Source organism: Gopherus evgoodei, chromosome 7 (assembly GCF_007399415.2).
Source record: "Gopherus evgoodei ecotype Sinaloan lineage chromosome 7, rGopEvg1_v1.p, whole genome shotgun sequence".
NCBI lineage: Eukaryota > Metazoa > Chordata > Testudines > Testudinidae > Gopherus > Gopherus evgoodei.
Genome location: NC_044328.1, coordinates 98,781,204 through 98,805,124, shown reverse-complemented (window position 1 = coordinate 98,805,124; position 23,921 = coordinate 98,781,204). Strand labels below are relative to the sequence as shown.

The 23,921-nt window shown below is 49.5% G+C and overlaps 1 protein-coding gene and 1 long non-coding RNA gene across 2 annotated transcripts; both read left to right on the top strand.

Moving 5' to 3' along the window:
• Positions 1–1,136: 1,136 nt before the first annotated feature.
• LOC115655177 lies at positions 1,137–18,710 on the top strand. Its single transcript, XR_004001344.1, has 3 exons — positions 1,137–1,321; positions 18,279–18,283; positions 18,701–18,710. It is a non-coding gene; the product is annotated as an uncharacterized LOC115655177 (long non-coding RNA).
• Positions 18,711–19,598: 888 nt separating this feature from the next.
• GPHA2 (glycoprotein hormone subunit alpha 2) lies at positions 19,599–21,274 on the top strand. The gene is made up of 4 exons (XM_030570479.1): positions 19,599–19,604; positions 19,715–19,826; positions 20,350–20,534; positions 21,173–21,274. Exons 1-4 carry the CDS (start codon positions 19,599–19,601, stop codon positions 21,272–21,274), a joined length of 405 nt encoding a protein of 134 aa, XP_030426339.1.
• Positions 21,275–23,921: the final 2,647 nt, after the last annotated feature.

The window sequence follows — 23,921 nt, the reverse complement described above, 5'->3', positions numbered from 1 at the left end:
CCAGCCAGCTCCAAATTGAAACTCCCTCCAGCCCCTTCTCTGGCCTTTGTCTTTTTCCCTGGGCAAGGAGGCCACTTGTTTTCTTTGTTCTCCAACACCTTCAGTTGGCACCTTGCAGGGGAGAGGCCCAGGCCATCAGTTGCCAGGAGACAGGGTGTTGGCCATTCTCTGTGAAGATGGCATCACACTGGCTCTCTAGGGCTCTGCAACAATCACACACCCTTATCCCACCACCTAGATACTTAAGAAATACATAGGGGAAACTTGGGCTTCCACACAGTATTCAGAAAACATTAAGAACATTCCCACTTCATCACAGATGCACAGCTACAATAAGGCACGTATCTATGCCATGGCAGGAGTCCTAGACCGTTGGTCGAGTTACTTCTGAGATCACCATCCTTACTCTACAGCTCTGCTGCATCAACAATTTTCACTGGTTGTATGAGTGAGACTGTACAGATGCTGGATTACTTGGTTCAGCTACCACAGTTCTTCAAAACTACCCCCACCGCAACCCCACTCACACAGCCCCAGCACATATGCTTCACTCACCACTGACACACCAAGACAAGCAGGGCCAGTGCAAGGATATTAGGTGAAACTTCCACCTTGCCCCCCACCCGCCCCCCCCAGCTGCATCAACTGAAAATGAAAAAAATGAAATTTTATTCCTATCAGTTCTTTTTGTTGTTCATTATTAAAAGTAAAGGATAGAGAATACATGTCACTTACTATGAGTCACTATTTGAATTTCATCAACTGTTTGATGTAAAGATTGATTAAAAGATCAAGATGACTTTTCCTTAAAATTAAGCAATGTTGATTGTAATTGGAAATACACCCTTTTTAGTCATGTATACTTCCTTCCTTCATATCAAAATTACTGTATTTTATTCTACCTTTAGAATATCCAATTGTTATTCATAACATTTATAAAATTAGAATGGCGGATATTCCGTCATACAACCGACAAAATCAACATGACAAATTTCAACAACCTACACACGCATATTGGCACCTGATAAACATACACACTCAAATACTTAACATACACACACAATTGGCACAAAGTATTAGCGAAATGATGCAGCAGCAGTTGCCAGAGTCTTAGATCTGAAACAACTCAACAACAACAATAGTTAGCCTCGGTTGACAACCTCCGAAAACTAGTAAACTTAGCATTATAAACAGCCTGTCAGAACGGGGAATGGCTGCACGTAACGAGAAAATCAACATAATTGCCACTTTGTACGGTAGTGAAGCAGTACGCTTGTGCCTGCAACGCAGAGCTGGCGAAGGCTATAGCTGTAACGTACGAGTTTCCCCTATGTATTTCTAAGTATGTAGGTGGTGGGATAAGGGTGTGTGATTGTACGTACGAGAGAAGAACAACAAGTTAAAATGCAAGTTCAACAACATTTCTCTTTTCTTTATTCATTCGTTTTCCAGCAATAGTGTCAAAAAATTTTGGGGGGCACCACTTTTTGCCACCCCCAAATCTTAGCGCCCTCAGCCATTGCCTAGTTATTACACCGGCCCTGAAGACAAGCCTTCCAGGACTGCCGCTGTGAAACCTAGAACGTCTGTTGAGTCAGAACACAGCAAAGCAGCTCCAAGCCTGGCTGAGAGTGTTTTTTGCTTAGCATATCACCAGGTTCAATCATCCCTTGGCCGTGGGAGAACTGGATGGGATGCTGGAACCCAAAGGTTCTGTGGCAGTTGAAGTGTGGCAGCTGATCAGAGAAGATGGGGAAGACAAATGGGGTTGTGCATCCAGCCAGGGGGCAGCTCCGTACGTAAACTTTGGAGAACATGTACAAACAGCAACATTGCTCGCTACCCCACAGTGGATAGAAACCAAGGGCTCCCAAAATACTACCTTCCTACATGGCTTTACTGCTGCTGCTCTCTATTCCCTGTTCACAAATACATGCCACTTTGTGCTGCGTTAGCATGTCTGCTGCTGCAATGTTCAGTGAACTAGTAGACAGGCATACTGGGGAAAGCCTGCCAGCCACAGGTAGTGAAATAATCTGATTCCAAGCCCTACAGAACTGGGCACAGTCCCATGTTACTGATATAGGGTGGCACCATTACCCAGGCCACGCTAAGCTTTGCTCACGCACACAATGCCACAAAAGAAAGCTACTCTCACTAGCCACAGAGAGGCTAAAGAAAGGAGAACACTAAGGAAAAATGCCACAGGTACAACAGCATGGGCTTATAGCTACTAGTTAGTACCACGGTAGCATGTAGGGCCAAAAACAAGATCAGGGCCCAACTAGGGTGTGTACATTAGTTGGGCTCAGATAGAGATCGGAGCCCCATTATGGTGTGTGCATGATTAGTATTAAGATAATACCTAGGAGCCCCAGCCTAGATCAGGACCCATGGTAATACGTGCATTAGTAGCAGTACAGGTTTCAGAGTGGTAGCCCTGTTAGTCTGTCTCAGCAAAAAGAACCAGGAGTACTTGTGGCACCAGAGACTAATTCCACTAATTACAGTAACATCTATCGAGCCCAATCTGCTTCAGAAGATAAACTCACCTCTACTAATGGGGGTCAGGTGGTCATCGTCCCTGAGGGCAGGTTATCCTCTAAATGAAGGGCTCCTTGCATCTTCCTGGGAAGCAGCTAATGCTGGCCAGTGTCAGAGATAAGATGCTAGGCTAGATGGGGCAACAGGTCTGTACCTCCTGCAGTGTGTCCAGCACCAGCTAAAAAACATATCCAGGAGTGCCCTGCCTGGATGGAGCTTCCCAAGGGAAATTAACTAGAGCTAGTTAGGATCCAGAATCCCCCTTCTGAAGAAGATTCTGACATTGCAAATGTTTCATTCTGAATCTAAAAGCTGAATTTTGAAAGTTTCCTGAGAAACAAAAAGATTCCAACACATGTTGAATCATTTTGTTTCAAGAAGGCAAAACTGGGTCATTTCAATAAGTGTTTAGTCGAAACTTTTATATAATAGTAAAATTCACTTTACTACTGGTTATAATTCTATATGTTCTATTTAATATTTTAACATAAAGTCTAAAGAAAATGAATCAAAAGAAGTAAAAATAAAACACTTATGACACTGATGGAAATTTCTCACTTTGTTTCAGTGTTAAAACAAAACTTTCTGGTTTTGACAATTTTTCTTCAAAAACAGAAAACTGTTTGGTTGAAAATTTTTCAACCAGCTCCAAAAGTTACCCTCACATACTGAAATACCAAGGGGAAAGTCTCACACAGCCCACTAGCTTCTATCAATACCAACTCCTTTGTGCCTGAAATGCTGCCTTTTGTTTCATCCACTACCTTCAAACCACCCTAGGATGAGATCTCTGCCAACCCTATACCCCTCCCATACTTACCTGCTGCTGGGAGACTGTAAACCACAGAAAGCCATCATTGTACCCTGTCCATTCACTGCCCGGATTTGATTTCAATTTCTGCTTCCCGTGCGGCCAGTTTGCTTAAACAGAAAGAAATTTCCACCCAATATTTGCTGAGTCTCTGTGGGGCTGAGGTCTCCCTAGGTTCTTAGCTGGCCTGGTGGATTTATCCTAGTAGGGGATCACTGAGATTTGGGACCATACATCCTGAAAGGCAAGTAAAGTTAAATGGATGAAACTAGGTGTAACAGAGAGGCCTATTGGTGGTTCATTACTCTGTCAGCAACTGGGTCAGGGCTGACATACACACTACACCCAGCACGAAGTTGTTATGTTGTAGACCCAAAAGGTGGCATGTAATATATAACTGGAACACTAATAGCCCCTGTAACCATCCTTCCTGTCAGGGTCAGGGTGTCCCCTTTTGGTGGCATCAGGGAGTTGGTATGTGCAGCTGCCAGATAGAATGGCTGATGGACAATCACCCAGATACCAGTTCAGGTCTCCAGAATGGACTCATCAGCTGGTAGCCCCCCACCCCAACCTCCTGGCTAGGGTGCACAGCAGAGTCTAGAGCTCTGGTCCTGTGGGTGACCCTTCCACCAGGCTCTCCCCAGGGTCTTCCATCTCCTGGGGCCATGGGTTGCCTTTTCTTCCCTGCTGCCAGCAACAGGCTCAGCTGTGGGCTCTGCTCCCTGGGAGGGACATATGCCTTCTTCCCTGATCCAGCCATAACTGAGCGAGTGCAGGGCCCTATTCTTATCATTTCTGTCCACTCCCACACTTCCTGCAAGGGAGGTGGGCATGGCAAGGTTGGCAACACCCACCAGAAAGCATTAACTCCCTCTGTGCTGGAGGGAACCCACTTTGCCTCACTACACTCCCTGATCATTAATATTATTGTGTGATGTATGTACAAGTGGGTACAAGGAGTTATGGATATGTGCTAGAATTATGTTCTTAAAATGTGTTTGGCAAGCACGGCATAAGCCCAGTCTGCCTTGGACAATGGGATGTGTATTTGCTTGTCTGACAAGCCTGGTCATCAGGCAGAGACAGTGAAGATGTATTTACATAAGTGGTAAACAAAGCCGTCAAGCTAACAGGAGAAGGAGGTACCAACTCATCTCTCATCAGCAGGGGAGGAATCAGAATGAAGTCTTCCCCAGAGTGCACGGCATCTCTTCCGAGCAGGAGGAAAGGAACTTTATCTGAGAATACATTTCAACGGTTTACTGGGCTGTAAAGACAAGGGGTCTGAACCTCAAGTGCTAAGCAATTGAATCAACTAATTATTATAAAATTACTGTATTATAAAAGTGTATTGAGTACGTTGGATTGAAATTTACTCACTTAGCAGATGGGTTTAACAAATATTTATTAAGGCAAAACACCCGGCAAGCAGTGACCAATTACACATAAGTGGGAAGCTTATCAGGACAATCTTATTACAGTTGCCATTAGCACCTAACAATACAGCTTCAACCTCCCTTTGTTACACAAACTTATTTATAACTTGGTTATTTTTTATACATTTGTATTAGTTAATTTTGATATTAACTTTCCTCCCCTGGTTTAAATTATTGGTTTAAACCTTTTTTCTAACTTTTTATTTCTCTTTTTTTTTGTTTGACAAACGTGGTTGCTTTGCATTTTTTAACAGAGGTGCGCACCACTAAACATAATTACTTTACAATTTGTTACACATACATAATTCTACTAATGCTTACACTGTTAAACATTATTAACACACACTTCAAATTCACAGCAGGCTTTTGTTGAGCCTAAATATGCCTTTGCTTCCAACAGAGTAAGGTCGTCTGTGAAAGCCTGTGACACACTGGTGATTAATGTCATTCTGCATTAACACGCTAAGGAATGATGGATGGTCACTGATATTACACTTTAAAATCTGTGACCAAACATGGGGAGAAACAGGTTCTGTGCCAGACAGAAGGGAAGGCAGCAATTTATTCTTCCCAGTATAAAGGAAGCAGTATGGAATCCCAACAATAGGAGCCCCATTTACACACAAATCAGCAAGGGGATGGGAAGCCCTCAGAAAGGGGAGAACAGCAAGAAACCTTCTGGCTCTTGAAATCCAGGCAATGAACTTTGGGACGATATTGGGGGACACAAAAAGACATTTGAGTTGAATCCTTCAAATAATGGACAAGGGGCTAGAGTTCTTGAAATCCTAGAACATTGGATCCTTCAATCAGGCGGGTGGAAGTCTCTGGGAACAAAGTATAGGTGAGAAACCTGTTTAGGCAAAAACTGAACCTTGCTGAAGTTAAGTTTTAGTCTTAGAAGTATATTTGTACTTCTATTTGCTTGTAACCATTTCGGTCGTCAATCCTGACACTTGGTATCGCTTAAACCCGTGACTGTTTAATAACCTTGTTTTAATTTTACTCTAAGTCAATTGGGTGTTAGATTGAAATGAGCATTTGTCAAACCCCAGTTATATTAAAGAGACAACAGCCTGCAGCTCATTAAAGGAGCAACATACATAAGTTCTGTGTGTGTTCCAGGAGAGGGCTGGACAGATACAGTTTAGGGGAAATTTGGATCTAGGGGCGTGTGTGTTGGGGCCACTCTGCAAACAGTAACTGGGCAGTGGAAGCCAGGGTGTGACCTAGATGCTTGTAAGGCTGGCTGCTGGGGGTCCAGCTTGTGAGCCACAGCAGCGCAGCATTTAAGGCACTCAGAGTTGCAGGGCTAGCAGTGACAAAACCCCTCCCTGGCCTGGTTTGAACCCCAGAATGTCACAGTAGGGTCTGTCATATTAGCATTCCAATCCCAGCTCCAGGAAAGGGGGGAATCTGATGGTTTGAGCAGGAGGTGAGCTCGGAGTCAAGACTCCTGCATTCCATGCCCAGCCCTAGGAAGGAAGTGGGATCTAGCGAGTTAGAGCAGCAGGGGCTGGGAGTGCACACTTGGGTTTAATCCCAGCTTTGGGAGGGGAGCCGGGTCTGGTGGGTTGAGCAGCAGTTGCACATAGGCTAGCACCTAATTGGCACATCCATTCTGAAAGGAAGTGTGGCCAATTAGACGAGACTAGGGTCTGCCATATTAAGGTATGCACAGCTAGGGGCATGTCTCCTAGCCTAGGTAAACAGAAACATGCTAGCTCTGTTTGAGCACAAACCCACCTGACCCCTGTGTCTGAACTGGGGTTGGTAGCTTGTGCCACCATATCCATGCTGCTGTTTTTAGTGAGCTATGGTGGCTGTGTCTACTTGGCCTAGGAGGCTTGATCCCAGCTGCAGTAGGGCCACCCCCTTAACACCAGAGTTCTAGCCGCAATGCTGCCTGAATTGACTCTGGAGGAAGAGCCACAGGCTTGGTCATTAATCTGCTAGGGCCATTCCTATTTTTCAAGCTGCTTAAGCAAAGAAGCACCGGTGCCTCTGCTTTATTTTCTGGCCTGTAACTAATCAGTCTAGGGATTTGAAAGTGGGGACAGTGGCAAGAGACCTCTGCTGTCAAGCATTCTGCAGAGGGAGCTAAATGTCTGACAGACAGGAGAGCTGTGTGGTATCCACAGCATCTGGCCCACATTTTTACCTTGAACAGAGAAATCAAAGCATCCAGAGGCTGCAGTCAACATCATGCTAACAGGAAACAAGGCCCTGGCAACAGGAAGTCTGACAACGTAGCCCCCACCTCCTCTCTCACCCCTTTCTGGCAATCTGGAATCTGCAGACATCTTGAGAGGGTTTGTGAGGAACATGACAGCTTGGCAGGAGACCCTGAGCAAGGCTGGGTTGAGAGGAAGAAGGGTGGTTAATGCACTGACCCAGGAGATATGGGTTTAATTCCCATCTCTTGTCCTGTTTGACTTGCAGGCAAGTCACTTCTATCTTTATGGCTTGCGGATCCCTTCCAATAAAGTGAGAACCATCTTTCTTTGCCTATTTAGAGTGTGAGCTCATCAGGGCAGGGGCTGTCTCTCACTGTGTCTGTGCAGTACCCAGCACTGTGGGAGGCCCCCAATCTGGGTCAAGTAATACAGATATTATTATATCAGATGACATAGAAGGGCTACCTGTGCTGGCCACTTACCACCCCCTGTATCACACAACACCAGGTTCTACTGTCTTGCAGCCAGGACCAGGCAAGGTTCATATGCACCAAAGGCAGGAATCAAAACAGCCCACAAGTCTGGAACTTCGTTGCCTTTAGAATTCCTCCTGCTGCAAGGAAGATGCTGCTGACCACCGTTCATCAGCCTCCTGAGATCAGTATCAAATGCTTGATTGCCATCCAGGGCAAGGGAGGGAGGGCTTTGCTTGGCCCAGGATAAGGGTGGGGGAGGTCAAATGTTTTCACCATGGCACCTGAGCCCAGCTAGTAAGTTAATGGGGCTGTAGATCTGTAGGCAGCAACAGCTGTGGTGCAGCCATAAGCAATGTAAGGCTGGCAAAGCAGCCATTGGGGAGAGCAGCTGGTTAGACCAGAGGGCAGGAAACCCTTTGTTATAAGGAGGCCCTGAAACTTATGGCCTGAAGAGAAGGGAGGGACAGACACTCAGCTGGGATCCACCCATTGTATTAATCCACCCTGGTGCTGACTGCATGGCCCCTGCCTGCCCCAAGTGCTAGCAGGGGCCCAGAGCTTAGATGTGAAGCCTCTCTGTGAGCCCAGGAGGGGGCTGGGATCTTGCTGAGTTGCAGGAGTGGTACACAGGCCCATGGAAATCTGCCCTTATGTGTCATGGGGAACTGTGAGGGGTAAAGGGAATTGTTCCCCACTGTGGCAACACACATCCCACAATGGCTGCTGGGCTGGGGATGGGACACCAGAAGAGGAGAAAGTCCCCCGTTCTCAGGTCCACAAGTGGAAGGTGGGGCAGCTCCCTCTGCCTGTCCCAGAGCAGGGGGATGCTGGGAGCAGGCAGTGTTGATCTGGGGCACGACCCTGGCTGGTCCCCAGCATGCACGTCTCCCTGCTCCAGAGCCCCAGCATGGAGCTTGGGGGGGCAGGACCCTCACTCCTTGTCCCTCTGCCTAGGCAGCACTGGGTCCAGCCCCACATGCTGATCCAGGCCCAAGCGCTATTGACCCACAGGGCAGGGGCTGTACCAGGCCTGGGGCCCTATGTAACCAAGCCCCACGCAAGAGGGGTTTGTGATGTCACTGCCCCCTGGGATGGCTGAGCCCCCTGCCAGGGCACTCTGCAGCACTCTGGCAGCATGTGGGCAGGCCTGAGCTGATCATGGCCCACAGCAGCTGGCTCCTGTGGCTCTTCCTATGCTGCGTGGCAGGGCAGGCCGCCCCAGGGGAGCAGAGGGAGCCCATAGCTGAGGCTCTGGGCTACAGGAGGACACAGCCTATGCCCAATCTGCAGGACCAGCTTGTGGCACTGGGGCAGAGGGCTGTGCTGTGGCTGGTGAGCACTGTGGGGCTGTATGGCCTGACCAGCCTGCTGGATGACTTTCCTGACAAGCAGAAGAATGAGGTGAGGGCCCAACAGGCAGGCTTAGCTCAGTCCTATCCAGCATCGACATGTCTAGAGGCCCCATCAGAGATCTGGCCCCATTATGGTGTGCATATTATTAATAATACTATGGCACAGCCTGGGGGCCCCAACCACTATCTTGCCCTGTTATGATATGTGTATTATTAGTAGTATTACTTCACATCTTGTCTTGGATTGTAAGTCCTTTGGGGCCTTGTGTCACGGAGTCCCCAGGCGATGCTCTGGAACTGCTCCCCACAAAGCTAGTCAGGACTTTGGGGAGCCTCCTCTCCCGAAGCTCACATGGCTTCACCTTCCTGGGTCTGACCTTGGAGCATTCAGCATATGCCCCTCCATGCACTTCCCACAGCTAGTCTGTCCAGGCGGGGTCCTGGGGAAGCCAGAGGGCCCTGTACCCCCCCACACTTCGCAGTCAGACATGACTCTTAGCCAGCCAGTAAAACAGAGGTTTATTAGATGACAGGAATACAGTCTAAAACAGAGCTTGTAGGTACAGAGAACGGGACCCCTCAGCCAGGTCCATTCTGGGGTCCAGCGAGCCAGACAACCCCGTCTGCCCTCATTTCCAGTCCCCAGCCAGCTCCAAACTGAAACCCCCTCCAGCCCCTCCTTTCTGGCCTTTCTCTCTTTCCCGGGCCAGGAGGTCACCTGATCTCTTTGTTCTCCCACACCTTTAGCATCCTCTTGCAGGGGGGGAAGGGCCCGAGCCATTAGTTGTCAGGAGACAGAGTGTCGGCCAGAACCTGAGATACCCACAGAGTATTCAGAGGAAACATTAAGAACATTCCCACTTCATCACATCTTGCACTATGGGGGCCTAGCTGGGCTCCTAGGCAATACAACAATACATACAAGAAATAGTAATCTAGGGATGGGAATAATAGATGCTAAGGAAATATCTTCCCACCTTTAATGCACTATTACCCTGTGGAACTCATTGCCACAAGATACTGTTGAGGCAGTTTCAGAGTTCCTAAAAAGGATCGAATACTTATAGGGATAAGGCCAATATACTGAGTTATAACAGTGAGAACTGAATACAATAAAATAAGGGTTTAAAAGGGGTTGGAGCCCCCTGCTTTAAGGCATAATCAACGTCTCACAAGGTAGGAGGTAAAAGACTAGATTTTAATGCTAGAAGGGACCATTGGATCTAGTCTGATCTCCTGTATATCACAGGCCAGAGAATTTCACCCAGTTACCTCTGTATTGAGCCCAATCTTTGATAATCTTCTCCCTTTTAAGCCTTATCTGAAACATCAATGTTTCCAAAAGTCATCAGATTTAATAATAATTCCTGGCTCTTCTCTAGTGCTTTTCATCAGCAGGTCTCAGTGTTTTACAAAGGAGGTCAGTATCACTATCCCCATTTTACTGATGGGGAAACTGAGGCACAGGGGGAAGTGACTTGCACGGGATCACCCAGCAGGCCAGAGGTTGAGCCAGGAATAGAAGCCAGTTCTCCCATGTCCCAGACCAGTGCTTAAGCCACGAGGCCGCACTGAAAAAGAAGCATTGGGGATTTTTTATTTGCCTTTTTGGTTTACTAGCTTAATGTGTTATAGGTTTGCTCTGCAGTGATGACAGCTAGAAACTTGCTCTTTAAAAAACAAAACAAACGAAAGCTGCGATTCTCAGCGGCACACGCACACTGGGGCTTGATGGAAAAACAGGAAATCTTGTAAGAGTAAAATTGCAATCATTGGCATCCCTGCGAAGTAACTTTCTCACCAGTAGAGGGAGCTCCTGGGCTCACACTAATGCTGCCTGTTTCACTGCAGGACGATGGCTCTCCAGGCTACTGTAACCCTCCCCACCCGGGCTCCTCCCTTGACTTGTCTCTGAAATGCCTGGATCAAGCAGAGCAGGACTTGGTGAAGCTGCTGGTTGAGTTGTGGAGGTGCAGAGATGCTCTGGGCTGGCTCCCAGAGGGGACACATGGGAAGAAGCTCTCGGACGGTTACCCCAGCAAGAGAGAGGTGGTGATCTATGAAGTGGCGGAGTGCTCCGACTAGGCAGAGCCTGGATCCACACGGGCCGAGAGCGCTGCAGGAATAAAGGGTTCCAGAAGTATAGTCTCCCCCCTCCAACTCTCACTCTTCATTTAGAGCCAAGGGCCAGTACAAAGATAAGATATCAACCTAGGGAGATGCACTAACCTCTGGAGTGTACATCTTCCCAGAGATGGGACTAGAACCCAACAGTCCTGCCTCCCAGCCAGCTCTGCACTACCCCCTAGAGAGACCCCACTCTCGTCCTAGAACTGGGACTAGAACCCAGGGGTCCTGACTCCCACACCTCTGTACTATCTACCGTCCTTTCCAAAGCTAGGAAATAGAACCCAAGAGTCCTGGTTCCCAGCCCTGCCTGTCCCCTCCCCCAAGCTCTGGGTGGTCAGTGCCCTTTAGGGGTTACAGCAACTAGGCAGGGTGCCCGAACTCCTGGGTTCCAGTCCCAGCTCTGGGAAGCAGAGTTCTATACTGGTTAGAGCAGGTGGGGCTGGGAGCCATATCACAAGGGCCATCACAACTAAATCTCTGATTTAGAGTCTTAGCTGTGGCCCGCCAGAAACTAATGAGGAGAGGGGATCTCAGATGGGAGTGACTCCAGGGCAGTGCTGAGCTATCACGAACGATGCTTTCTCTCCTCCCCAGCCTAGTCAAGGCTAAATCCTGCTGCAATTTCCAATGGTCTCTGCATTTGCATTGGGCGAAGCCACTCCAGATTGACAGCAGAAGCAGAATCTGTGCCAGGCCCTGGAGAATTCACTATCACGTAATGCTAGCTGGGCAGGGCAGGGGCCTGTGACTTGTCAGCACCATAGAGCCCCACTCCTGGTGTGTGGAGGAGCCAAGGGGCCACTGCACAGGCTTTCTGGGGCCCTAAGGTATTTGAGCTACAACCTTCCAGCCAGTGAGACCAGCCTGCGTGAGGTCCTCTCTGACCTTAGGCCCAAAGCACTTTTCACACTGAGGGTAGGGGGCTGTATTTCCAGAGCACCTGACACCTGTCCAACACATCAGAGCTTGACTCTATTGACTTGTGCCTGAGTCCCACCAGGTGAGAGGAGAACTGGGCTTGGTAGGGCATCCACCAGCCACTGTACTTAGCAGTGAGTCAGGGGCAAGGTTAGGAATAGAACCCAGGAGTCCTGACTCCCTCCCACTTCCCCCCACTCTAGCCACTAAACCACATCCCCTTTCCAGAAACAGGAACAGAACCAGGAGTCCTAGCTGCCTGCCCCCACCTCTGCTCCCTTCTCTAGCCACCAGACACCCCCTTGTCGCCTACCCCCCTCCCCCCCCGCTGCCGTTACACTGCTCTCAATGAGATCAGAATCCAGCCCGGCAGCTATTTGGAGACAAGTCACCCTAGCTACAGCTTTTATGATGGAAAAATAAAGCCAGCCCCAAACTCTGACCAGTCCCCCACTGATTCTTTAATCTAAGCCCCCTGCTCAACATTTCTCAGTTAACTCATTTTCCTTCCCCCTACGTGCACAGACAGATACTTGCAGGAACAAGACTCAGCTTGAAGGGCCTTTGTCTTTCAACACAGGCAGCTACTGAGCTAATATCAGCTTCCTCCAGACTGTCATTGAGGCAAGGCGGCTGCCTGCCTGCTCATGTCCCCCTCTCCCCTCCAACTCCTCCCTTCTCTGAGGGGGTCAGCAGTAGGGCACTTCCACATGGGAGCACCCCAGCAGCACAGCTGGCCCCACCATATAACATCAGATGTGCTCTATTCTGATCTCAGCTCTTCCAGGATCATGCAGAATCACCCAATGGGGTCAGGGCTGGATTCTGATCTCAGCTCCTCCAAGATCAATTTGGAGTCACTCCCAAATGCATCGGGGTCAGGGCCTGATTCTGATCTCAGTTACACTATGTACATTCATAGTCATCCTCACTAGCTTCACTGGAGGCAGAGCAGATTCTGCCTTGGTATTAACTTATTCTGATGCTTATCCAGCAAATAAAAGGCAGCCCCACCCTTGATCCAAGCTTCCTCACTGCTTCCATGGACTCTGGGGTGTTCCAATCCAGAACAGAACTTGGCTACTTGGACCTTTCTTTCCTGCAAACCACAATGCACTTCTCTTACTACAAACTTCCCAAGACCTCCCCTTTAAAAACTACACCCCACAGATGCAACATAGAGCAATTGACCAAACAAAGAGCAAGGATGGGTCAGTTGTTAGGGCCCCTTACCTGGGTTATGCGTCGACCAGGGTTCAAGTCCCTTGTTCTGTCTCCTGTTCCCTGTGTGATCTTGGGCAAACTAGCCTCTGTGCCTCAGTTTCCCCCTCTCTAGTGCCCTGCCTCACAGGGGTGTGTGGGGATAAATCCATTCAAGACCAGCAGGTGCCTAGACACTACAGCTGCAGTTCTCAAACTTGTGTACTGGTGACCCCTTTACATAGCAAGCCACTGAGTGCAACCCTCCCTTAAAGATATAAAAAAGTGTTTTTAATTTATAACACCATTATAAATGCTGGAGGCAAAGCAGGGTTTGGGGTGGAGGCTGACAGCTTGTGACCCCCTCCCACCCCCCGTAATAACCTCATGACCCCCTGAGGGGTCCTGACCCCCAGTTTGGGAACTCCTGCACTACAGTGATTGGGAGAGTGTGCAGATGAGTACATAGGAGAGACAAAAAAGCAAAGGGATATTGACGTGTGCTTGGCTCCTTGAATGGACTAAAGATGAGCAGGCAGTTGGTATTTCCACAGACTGAGAGTAATACAGAAATAGCCCGATTAAATATGTATTGTAACGACTCTTTTTGCATGATCATTTCCCATAAGTTTGATGAGGCCCTGGGACCGGTGCATGCAGACGCACACATCTATGGCTTTGCTTACAGAACGAATTGTAAGTTCAGGGATGCTAAAGACGGCTTGATACAGGATACAGTTACTTTTCTGCAGTGATTTTGTGCTTTCTTCCCTGGGACCAAGGGTCAAATCCTGACCTCTGCCAAAGTAGAATCTGGCCAGTGCCAGATGTGACCCATGCTGCACTTGGAAATAGCTGACGGAGGATCTGCTTACTGCGCTGCAAACCAGCTGGCAAGGGTGAGATTTTTCCAAAGAGCCCAGGGCAAGGTTTCTAAGGCCTCAGCATCCACAACTGGGCCTGTAGCACAGCAAACTTCTGGAAATCAGGCCCAATTGGCGGTCCTGAGCCCTTGGGAAACATAAGCAAAGAACAGCTCAAAGTGAGGAGCTGTTTACAGTCCAGAATGGTGAGGCAGGACTGTGGTGTCAGAGGTGTCTCAACTGAAATTCGACATGAAGCCATGGTCCTTGTTGGCCTCAGAGATCCCGTGGCACTTCCCCCAGCCAGGGCATGAACCTTGGCTACCCAACCCAGCTCCAGTGTTTTGCCTCCTTAACTAACCCTTCATTGTTTCAAAATCCTTAATTTCCTCCCCTAAACTCTTGCCTGTCAAACAGCTGCCCTGCCCAAAGACGGATGGATTAAGCTGAAACGCACGAGCAGAAATGCTGCTAGCCGATGATCTCCTCACAAAGATCCCAACTCAGTCATGCCAGCTTTTCAAAGCCCTCTTTATCCAGGGAAGTCTGACAGCTCAGCCCTTCTGGCCAAATTCCACTTTCTTTACGCAGCATTAAGCTTTCTGAGCCAATCCTCTATTTAGAAAAACCTTGGCCCCAAAACTCAATCCAACAATGGCAGGTTTATATATTGAACTTAATCCAATGCCTAAAATATGTCTGGGTGATATAAATAGTTGCTGGTAAAGAACTGGAGCTTTCTCCCTGCTCTCTTCCAACATGTTAAGTCACAATCCCCTTTAGTTTAATTCAGCTCTCCTGGAATTAAAGATTTAATTGGCTTGGAGGGGAGAGGTGTTAAGAGCCCTCAGTGCTTTAGGGCTGTGCAGAGCTCTGCTAATCGAGTTAGTGTCTGGTTTAGTGACCCCATCAGTATAGAGGCCAGGGAGAATCACATTCTCCAAAGACGCTTATGCCCCATTTTCAAAATGACTCCTCAGAGCCCAAGTCACTTTTGAAAATGGGGCATAGGCAGTTTGGAAAATTTGATCTTTGAGATTTTAAAAGTCAGGATCCTAAATCCATAAACCCCTAGATGAAGACAGGCCAGTGCTATTTATACAGCAGGAAGGATGGTCTTGTAGCTAAGGGGCTGGCCTAAGCCACAGGTGAGCTGGGTTTGATTCTTGTCTCTGCCACTAACGCCTTAGGCAAGTCACTTGCCTACTCTGTGCCTCAGTTTTCACCTAAAAAGCAAGGCTAATTCGCCTTCTTTTATCTACGTAGACTGTGACCTCTCTGGGGCAGGGATGGGCTCTCACTGGCTGCCTACCTGGCACAAGGGAAGGCCCGATCTTGGGCAGGGGTGTGTACGGCACCCAGCACAATGGGGCCCCCCAGTCTTGGTCAGGGTCTGTGCAGTGTCTGGCCCAAGGGAATGTCCTGATCCTGGCCAGGGTCTCTAACAATCTTGCCCTACCATGCATAGCAAATAAAAACCCCAAACAAAACCACCCAAGTTGTTGTTTTGGTTTGAAAAAGAATCTTTAAAACAAATCCCCTCTCCCAGAGATCTCCCCCACCCGCATTGGTCAACTTCTGCCATTTCCAGCCTGGGTTCAATTGCCTGGTACCCCCACAGCTGGATTGAACCTCCTCCAGAGCAGACACAGGGATCCCTTTGTTCTATAGGAGCAGCTTTGTTCGTTTGGGAAGGATCCCCCTTCCTCACCCGCCTGGGTGGCAGGTTTTCATTCAGCTTTCAGAAGCAAGATCAAACCTGTCAATAAAGATTAGGCAAAAGCAGCTGTTTTCCTAGACGATAAGGCCAGAAGGGACACTGGGATCATCTGGTCTGATCTCCCGTACAGCACTGGCCACAAGACATCCCTGCATTAACTCCCGTGTGAACCACAGCAGACCTGCTAGAAATACCGACAATTTTGAAATCAAGATTGGATGAGATGGCGAATCCACAACCCTTCCTTTGGGAGGTGGTGAATTCCCCCTCACTGTTAAACATTTGTACCCTGCTTCCAGTCTGAATTTGCCTGTCTTTATCTTCCAGCCACTGGATCTTGCTACACCTTCATCGGTTGGAATCCATTGCTCTGAGAACGGACTCACCATTTCACCTTGGGCTAGTCACTTCCCCAGCTTTGTGCCTCAGTTTCCCCATCATTAATGTGACCCACCCCAGAGCAGATCCCGAAAGGTTAATTCTTGTTTCTAGGGTACTAAAGGAGGAAGTGACGTCACCCAAGGGCTGCAGCAGAGCCAGGAATAAACCCAGGTGGCCCGAGTTCCAGCCCAGCACACTAGCCATTGTACAACACTGTCTCCTTGCCCTTGCTTTTCCTAGAAGGTGCCAGGGTCTCTGCAGAGCTGGCATCATCCCATATCCAGCAAGAGACAGCTCAGTGATGGATGGAGAAGAGCAGGGTTTTTGAGGGTTAAAGCACGGGGCTAGGGCTCAGGAGATCTAGGTTCTGGCTCTGCCATAGACTCCCTGGGTGACCCTGAATTTCTCTGGGCCTCAGTTTCCCCACCTGGAACATGAGGATGATAATTCTCCTTTATCTTATTTATTTAGATTATAATTATCCCTTTAATCACAGATGGGGAAACTGAGGCCCAAAGAGGGGTGGTCATCCACCCGAGGTCACCCAGTAAGTCTATTGCAGAGCTGGGTTCTAGGAGCCAGTGATTAATTAATACACCCAGGCATTCCGAGACGAACCACTGGACGAGGACAAGCCATTGTTCTTCGCTCGGCTGCCAGTGGAGCCAGCGCTGTGACCTGGAGTGACCCGGCACCAGTCCGTAGAAATTGTTGTTAGCAAGAAATGGACACATTTTGCAAAGGCAACACAATTATCTCCCTAATGCACCGGTAGTCGGATGCGCGCCGGGGCTCCTGAGCTGGAAGGCTGCCTGCAGGAAGACATCATTGCAGAAGCACAGTTTGCTTGGTCTGAGGGGGCGCTTGCCATTCATTAGTTCTTTGGATCACAGCATCTAGTACATCAGATCAGATGCAAGACCCACGTCCTCAACACTCATTAAAAGTCCCCTAACTTGGTCTATTAAATAGCTGCTGCAGCTCACTGGTGGGTGTATAAGTCTTTCCCCCCCCCCCGCCCCCAGGCAGATGCATCTCACTGGGAGGTAAAATGGGGTGTATACATAGTTTGCACTGTGCTCAGAGATCTGTCGGAATGGAAGATGCTGTCAAATATAAGATCCATCAACTGCTACAATTGTGTGATATTGAATACCAAAACATGAAGCAATAAAGCACATTGTAGCCTTGCCTCTGGGGACATAGAGGGGTCAGACTTTGGGGACTGCCTAGACCATGCCACTAAATCCATTTCAAACATGTCATTTCAGGAGGATCAAAACAAGACGTACAAATCTAGCAACACCCCTGGTGTCTCTAGACAGAATGTACAGCTGTGCTGGCTAGAGGTCCAGGCCTTTCCTTCTACAAGGGCAGGCCTGGAGTTCACAGATAATCCCCACTGGCTGTTAGCAATATAGGGCTTATGACACATGCTTGAGTCTTCAATTCTATTCAGCAGAGGGCAGTGGCACTCTCTGTTAATGCACATGCGCACGCATTCTCTACACTAACAAACTATTTGTTGCGCTGCCCCCGAATTGATGGCTCTAAGGGGAAGGGAGTTAATTGTAACCACAAGTGGTCTATTTTTACCCAGCTCCAAAACCCCTTTTAAGCCAGCACTAAGAAGGGCTTGGCCTAAGAAGCTGATGGAAGTTGATGGGGTGGGATCTCTGAAAAAGCAAGTGGCTCTGGAAATCCAGAGAGCAATTTATGTGTCTTAGCTGGGAGGGCTGGTGGGGGCGGGGCAGAGGGCGGAGATGGGAAAAGTAAGAGACCTGAAGGGGCAGGCTGAGGTGTGGAGATGCAAATACCCGAGCTAGATATAACACCTGGGAGGGCTTGCAGCAGGATACCATGACTCGGGAGCTGCCCAACAGGACCCTGGTGCGAGAGAGAGCGGCTAACACCCTCCACTGCGGACTACCTGCCAGCCACACACAGATGGTAGGATACACTCCTGGCTGGGGGGAATTGAAGGGGCCATAACAGCTGGGGTCTGAGCTGCACTGAAGGCAGAGCAGGTTCCCAGGTCCTTTCGGCAGGAGGAGCTTGTAGGTGAAGAGAGAATAATCGTTAGAGGGAATCATCCCAGGCTCACAAGCTTGTGCTAGCCAACTTCCCTCCCAGAGCTGGAACTAGACCCCAGGATGCCCAGCCCACTGCTTTAATCACTAGAGTTTGTGGTAGAACCTAGGAGTCCTGACACCCAGTCCCTGCATACTAGTCAATGCCCCTTTGATCTCTGCTCTTTTGATTCACAGGAGAAGTTGAGCTGAACGAACTTGCTATAGCAAAAAGGAAAATCTCATTTACTGTATTTGCTGTTCCAGTTTTACTCCAGGTAGAACTGTACAGGGCTGGAATGCCAGGAAGTGGGCACAAGCAAACAACATGCACTTTAAAAGGACTAAACAGATTACTTGATGAGGGACTCTATCTCAGGAAGCTGTGGCTCTGAAAAAGATTTGGGGGGTGGAGAATCAGCTGACTGGGAGCTCCCAGTGTAATGCTGTGGCCAAAAGGGCTCATGTGATCCTTGGAGTCATAGAGTGGGGAATCTTGAATAGAAGTAGAGAGGTTAGTTTGTCTCTCTAGTTGGCACTAGCGTGGCCAGAACACCTTGTCCCATTCTGGCGTCCACAGTTCACGAAGGATGTGGATAAAGTGCAGAGGGTTTAGAGAGGAGCCACAAGAAGGATTAAAGGGTTAGAAAACCTGGGTGACAGCGAGAGACTCCAGGAGCTCAATCTATCTAGCTCAGGGGTAGGCAACCTATGGCACAGGTGCCGAAGGCAGTACGCGAGCTGATTTTCAGTGGCACTCACACTGCCCGGGCCCTGGCCACCGGTCCAGGGGGCTCTGTATTTTAATTTAATTTTAAAAGAAGCTTCTTAAATATTTTAAAAACTTTATTTACTTTACATACAACAATAGTTTAGTTATATATTATAGACTTATAGAAAGAGACTTTCTAAAAACGTTAAAATGTATTACTGGCACGTGAAACCTTAAATCTGAGTGAATAAATGAAGACTCGGCACACCACATCTGAAAGGTTGCCAATCCCTGATCTAGCTTATCAAAGAGAAGGTGAAAGGGTGACCTGATCACAGTCTAGCAGTACTGACATGGAGAACAAATATTGAATAATGGGCTCCTGAGTCTAGCAGGGAAAGAGTTGAAATAAGGCACACATTTTCATCAGTGAGGATAAGTAACTATTGGAATAACTTCTCCAGGCCAGTGGTGGATTTTCTATCATGGACCATTTTAAATCAAGGTTGGGTGTTCCACTGCTCTAGGAACGATTTTGGGGAAGTTCTCTGGCCTGTGATCTACAGGGAGTCAGGACAGATGATCACAATGGTCCCTTCTAGCCTTGGAATCTATGAACCTGTCTGTGTGGGGAGGGGGGATAGGGACAGCCCAGACTCTGAAGCTTGGTCTATGGCCTTTGTCTCAGCACATTCTGGTCTCTTCTGTTCCCAAAGGCTAGAGCCCTTCCACTCAAGAAGAATCCCCATTAGCAGTATAGGAGCTCGGACACACAGCTCAAAGGTTCAGATTCCAGCCAGCAGAGGATGGCTGTGCACACATGCATGCAGCGCACACACTATTCTAATCAGAGCAGCCCTTTCGCTCCCCACTTCCTACTGCCCTGGCTCTGTACCTTGAGCCTGTGCCATTCCCGTTGCAGAGCCCATGTACCATGCCATCCTGTCGTGCTGCCATCATCTCCCTGCTGCTGATCCTGACGGCTTCTCCATGCTGGAGCTACAAGGCCATCGGGCCTGGCTGCCATCTGCACCGTAAGGACAGAGGAGGGGGGAAATGGAGCAGTGCCAGGGCTGAAGATAGCACTGGGGAGCCAGGATCTCCGTAACTCTGGGTCTGATGCTGACCCCCTCTCTGGGGACTCATGAAATTGCTGCATTTTACAGTCTGGGAAAGTGACACACAGCAAGGGGAAATGACTTGGCCCTGAGGTCAAGCACAGTCTGTGACAGAACCAGGAATAAAGCCCAGGAGTCTCAGCTCCTAGCCCCTCTGCTCTAACCACTATAGTTCCCTGCCCCCCTACAGTTGACTTTCGCACACCTGTACTTTACAGGGATGCTCATGGCTATAAATCCACTTGAGTGTTCAGTGCAGGGGATGGGTCTTTTGGATCCTAAAGTCGCCAGTTCAAATCTGAAGCAAGTAGGGTCCTTCCTGCTCCGTGACTCTGGTGTGGAATGAGTTGGTTGGCTCTCAGCTCAGCCCCTAGCTCATCAGCACAGAGGTTGAGGGCTGGCTGGACCATGAAGACTGAACTCCCCCTTCTCCCCACAGCATTTGATGTAACCATCAAGAGCGACCGCCGTGGGACCTGCCGTGGGACCCATGTGGTCCAGGCCTGTGTGGGCTACTGCGAATCCAGCGCCTTCCCCTCCAAGTACTCTGTCCTGATGGCCAGCAGCTTCAAACACAACGTCACCTCTGTGTCTCAGTGCTGCACCATCAGCAAGATGCAGAAGGTGAGTGGGGCTGGGGGATATGCCCTAGATCCTGCCCCACAATGTGGGCCCAGGCCTGGTATGAGTCTTCCCACAAACTCAGCCAGACTGGGGCACATGGGACTCCTGGGTTCATGCAAGAGCTGGGATGATCAATAGAAGCAAGAGAGAGGGGGATCCTTTAGCGGACACACAGGTATTGGGGAATCCAGTAGCTCCCCAATGATTCCCCAGGTCTCAGAGACAGCAGCTGGGATTGAAGCACATAGCGGAAAGCTGGATGGACACAGCAGGGCTGATTCTCAGCTACTTTGAGGATTTGGTGCACGCTACAGCCACATGAGTGATGTGACTGGCACAGGTGCAGTGCACCCTGGTTCGGCACAGCGCTCACGAGAGGGGATCTTCAGCGTTGGCTGGAATCTCAGGGCTACTCTGTGGCCCTTTCAGAATCCATCCCTGCCAGCCAGCATGGAGTTAAAAGAGCTCTTCTCCTAGGAAGGGACATGGCCAGAATGCACCATTCTCTGGCTAGTCTCTGCCCCCAAGGGATCATGGGAAGTGGCACCTGCTCTAACTTGCACCAGGGCCTGGAATTCAGGGAGAGCATCGGGGGTTGGCACCAGTCCCTCTCTCACCCTCCCATCCCCCCGCCACAGATCAAAGTCCGCCTGCATTGCGGGGCCATCCACCACGAAGAGATAGAGATCTTCACTGCCAAGAGCTGCCAGTGTGACATGTGCCGGCTCTCCCGATACTGACTGGGCTGGTGAAGCCCTCTCCTGCGACACCCACAGGCTGGGCTTGTCTAGAACTGTGCATAATAACGTGTGTCAGCAGGGGCTACTGCCGTCCATACCAAGCTTGCTTTGCCACCACCAAGGGGCACCACAGCTGCTCCCAGCTTTACCAAGAGCTTCAATTTGCCAGATTGCTGCTGCTGTAGGTTTGTCTTTGCAAACAGATACCATTAGCAGACAACCCCCAACTGGACAAACCACAGAGCCAGCCTCCCCAACCCAAGCAGGGCTGTAAATGGGGTGCTGCCTGTAGGCTGGGCCTAGTCAGAAAAACTCATGGGCTCCTTTCCCTCTGCTGTGCTGCCAAGAAGCCAATATCTGATCTCAGGTTAATGTACCTGGCTAGAGCATAAAATATGTTCCTTCCTGACCGACCCCTAGAGAAGAGTTCAGCTCATGCCTTGGACCCTGAGAGTTGATCGTCACTCTCAGGAAAGATCCCTGCAAGGACATGCCTGAATCCTGACCCCATAACAAAGGGAACCCTTTAAGGCCCCTTTATTTACCAAGCAGAGCATCCTAGTACTGAACCTGACCTAGGCCTCCTAGGGAGTCTATGGAAGGAAAGTACATCCCCATTGCTCATTTTTATATGGGAGTGCCAGAGGCAGCGCTAAAGACATAAGTCCACCCTGCACACATCTCACCTCACCCACACCAGCTAGAGCTGGAGCAATAGCTACCAGAGGCTGTAGTGGGGTAGCCAGAGGGCTATGTTTTATACGCGGGCAATATGGGATCTAGTTGTTCTGACCTGCTGTGTGACTATGTGCACGTTCGTTCTTCTTACTGTGCTTCGGTTTCTTCTCCCATCATTTGCCTATTTAGATTGTGAGCTCTTTAAGGCCAGAACTCTCTTTCACTGTGTCTGTGCACTACGTGGCCTGTTGGGGGCCCTGATCTTGGTCAAGGTCTCTAGCTGTGACTCTAATATGAATAGTAATGCTACACTGGGGCTAAGGGTACCTGTGCTTCCACTCTCTGAGTGCTACTGTATGTGAGCTATTAAAATAAATGATCCTGTTGAAGAAACTTTAGCTTGCCCAGCAGTTTCTGTGCCAAACAAACTTTTCCAGTTGGGCTGCTTAAAGGTGTCAGTCCCAGCTGCTAAAATTAAGCAGCACTTTAAAATAATCCCAGTCATCTTGGATCTCCTACAGTCCTGGTGGCCAGGAGTTCTGCTGGCTGCAAGAAGCAGCATCTCTCCTTAGTTCTCACTTCATAGGCGTTCAATCCTTAGATGGTTCTATCCCTGATTCTGGGAGAGGAGTGGGGTCTGGTGGGTCAGAGCAAGTGAAGAGGGGAGCCAGAACTCATGGGTTCTATTATAGTCTCAACATGTGACTATTGTCACTCAGTGCCTCAGTTTCCCCCTCTTTAAAACAGGGATAGCAACCTTCACTGCACTGGTGGACAGGCTAACACCATCAAAGGAGGGAAGGGGACTCTGGGCTGGGGTGGCCCCTTAGTCTTCTCCTGTTTATAGCCTCTTGCTGAGCTGATGTCCTGGACCCACAGTCTGGTTGTGCAAAGGGCTCCATCTCCCAGCCAGGTGTGTAGATGGTTCAGAAGTCTGATCTGTAGCCCCCACCCCACTCCAAATGGGCTCACGCCATTGTATTCCCAAGCCAGGAACCACTTGGCCTTTACAGCAAACTCCCCTCTGCACCCTGGGAGGGAGTGAGGGCATAGGGGTGTGGCAGAGGGGAAGTAAACATGGGAGCAAGGACAGGGGGCAGAGACCTGTGTGGGGCTGATTTCTGTGTCAAGGAACCAGATTCCAGCTAGAAACTTTATTCGGATTAGAGTACACTGGTGGGAGGATAGAAGGAGACCTGACCCCCCCAAGGCTCTGTTGCTCCCACTCACCCCTGGCTGCTATCAGTCCAGGCCACTCCTGCAGAAGCAGCAACAAACCACAGGGGGCATGATCGATGGAGGTCCCTGCAGGTCAGGGAGTGGCTGGCAGCTGCTGCCCTGCTGGGGCATCCAGGCTAGGAAGGATTCAAGGCCTTCAGTGCTGGTCCATAGTAGGGGACCTGCTGCCTCACTGGTCCGTAGAGGGCAGGTGCTCTTGCTGACTGGTAGACAGACACACTTGCAGGGGCAACTCATTGGCTGCCCAATGAAAAAGGCAACATCCCCTCTGGAAGCCTGCTGGCCAATTAGAAGTGGTCTGCCTGCTGAAGATGTATTTGTGGCTTGAATCTCAATACCATGCCTCCATTTTCCCAGCATCCCCCACGGGCAGAGTTCCACAGGTACCCCACCTCTGCTGCCCTAGCATCCTCCTGGAGGGGGCCTCCTAATGGCATCACCCCTGAGCCAAGGCACTGGCTGAGGGTTTGGTTCACCAATTCCCCTGCCCCTCATAGCACATGGGTGAAAATGCACCCCTCTCCTCCCCCAGCTGCCAGCATTAGTGCCTGCAGGAAGACATGCAATGGGTTGATGCTGGAGTAGATGTTCCAGCAGCAGCTAGAGGTGCAGAGCTGCTGAGAGGGTTCCCTGTGGGGCAGCACAGGATGGGATTCTTCAGCCTCCTCCAACATACAACTGCCTGGGGAGTGATGTATTTAATGCAAAGATCCCTGCCCGTGGATGGGGG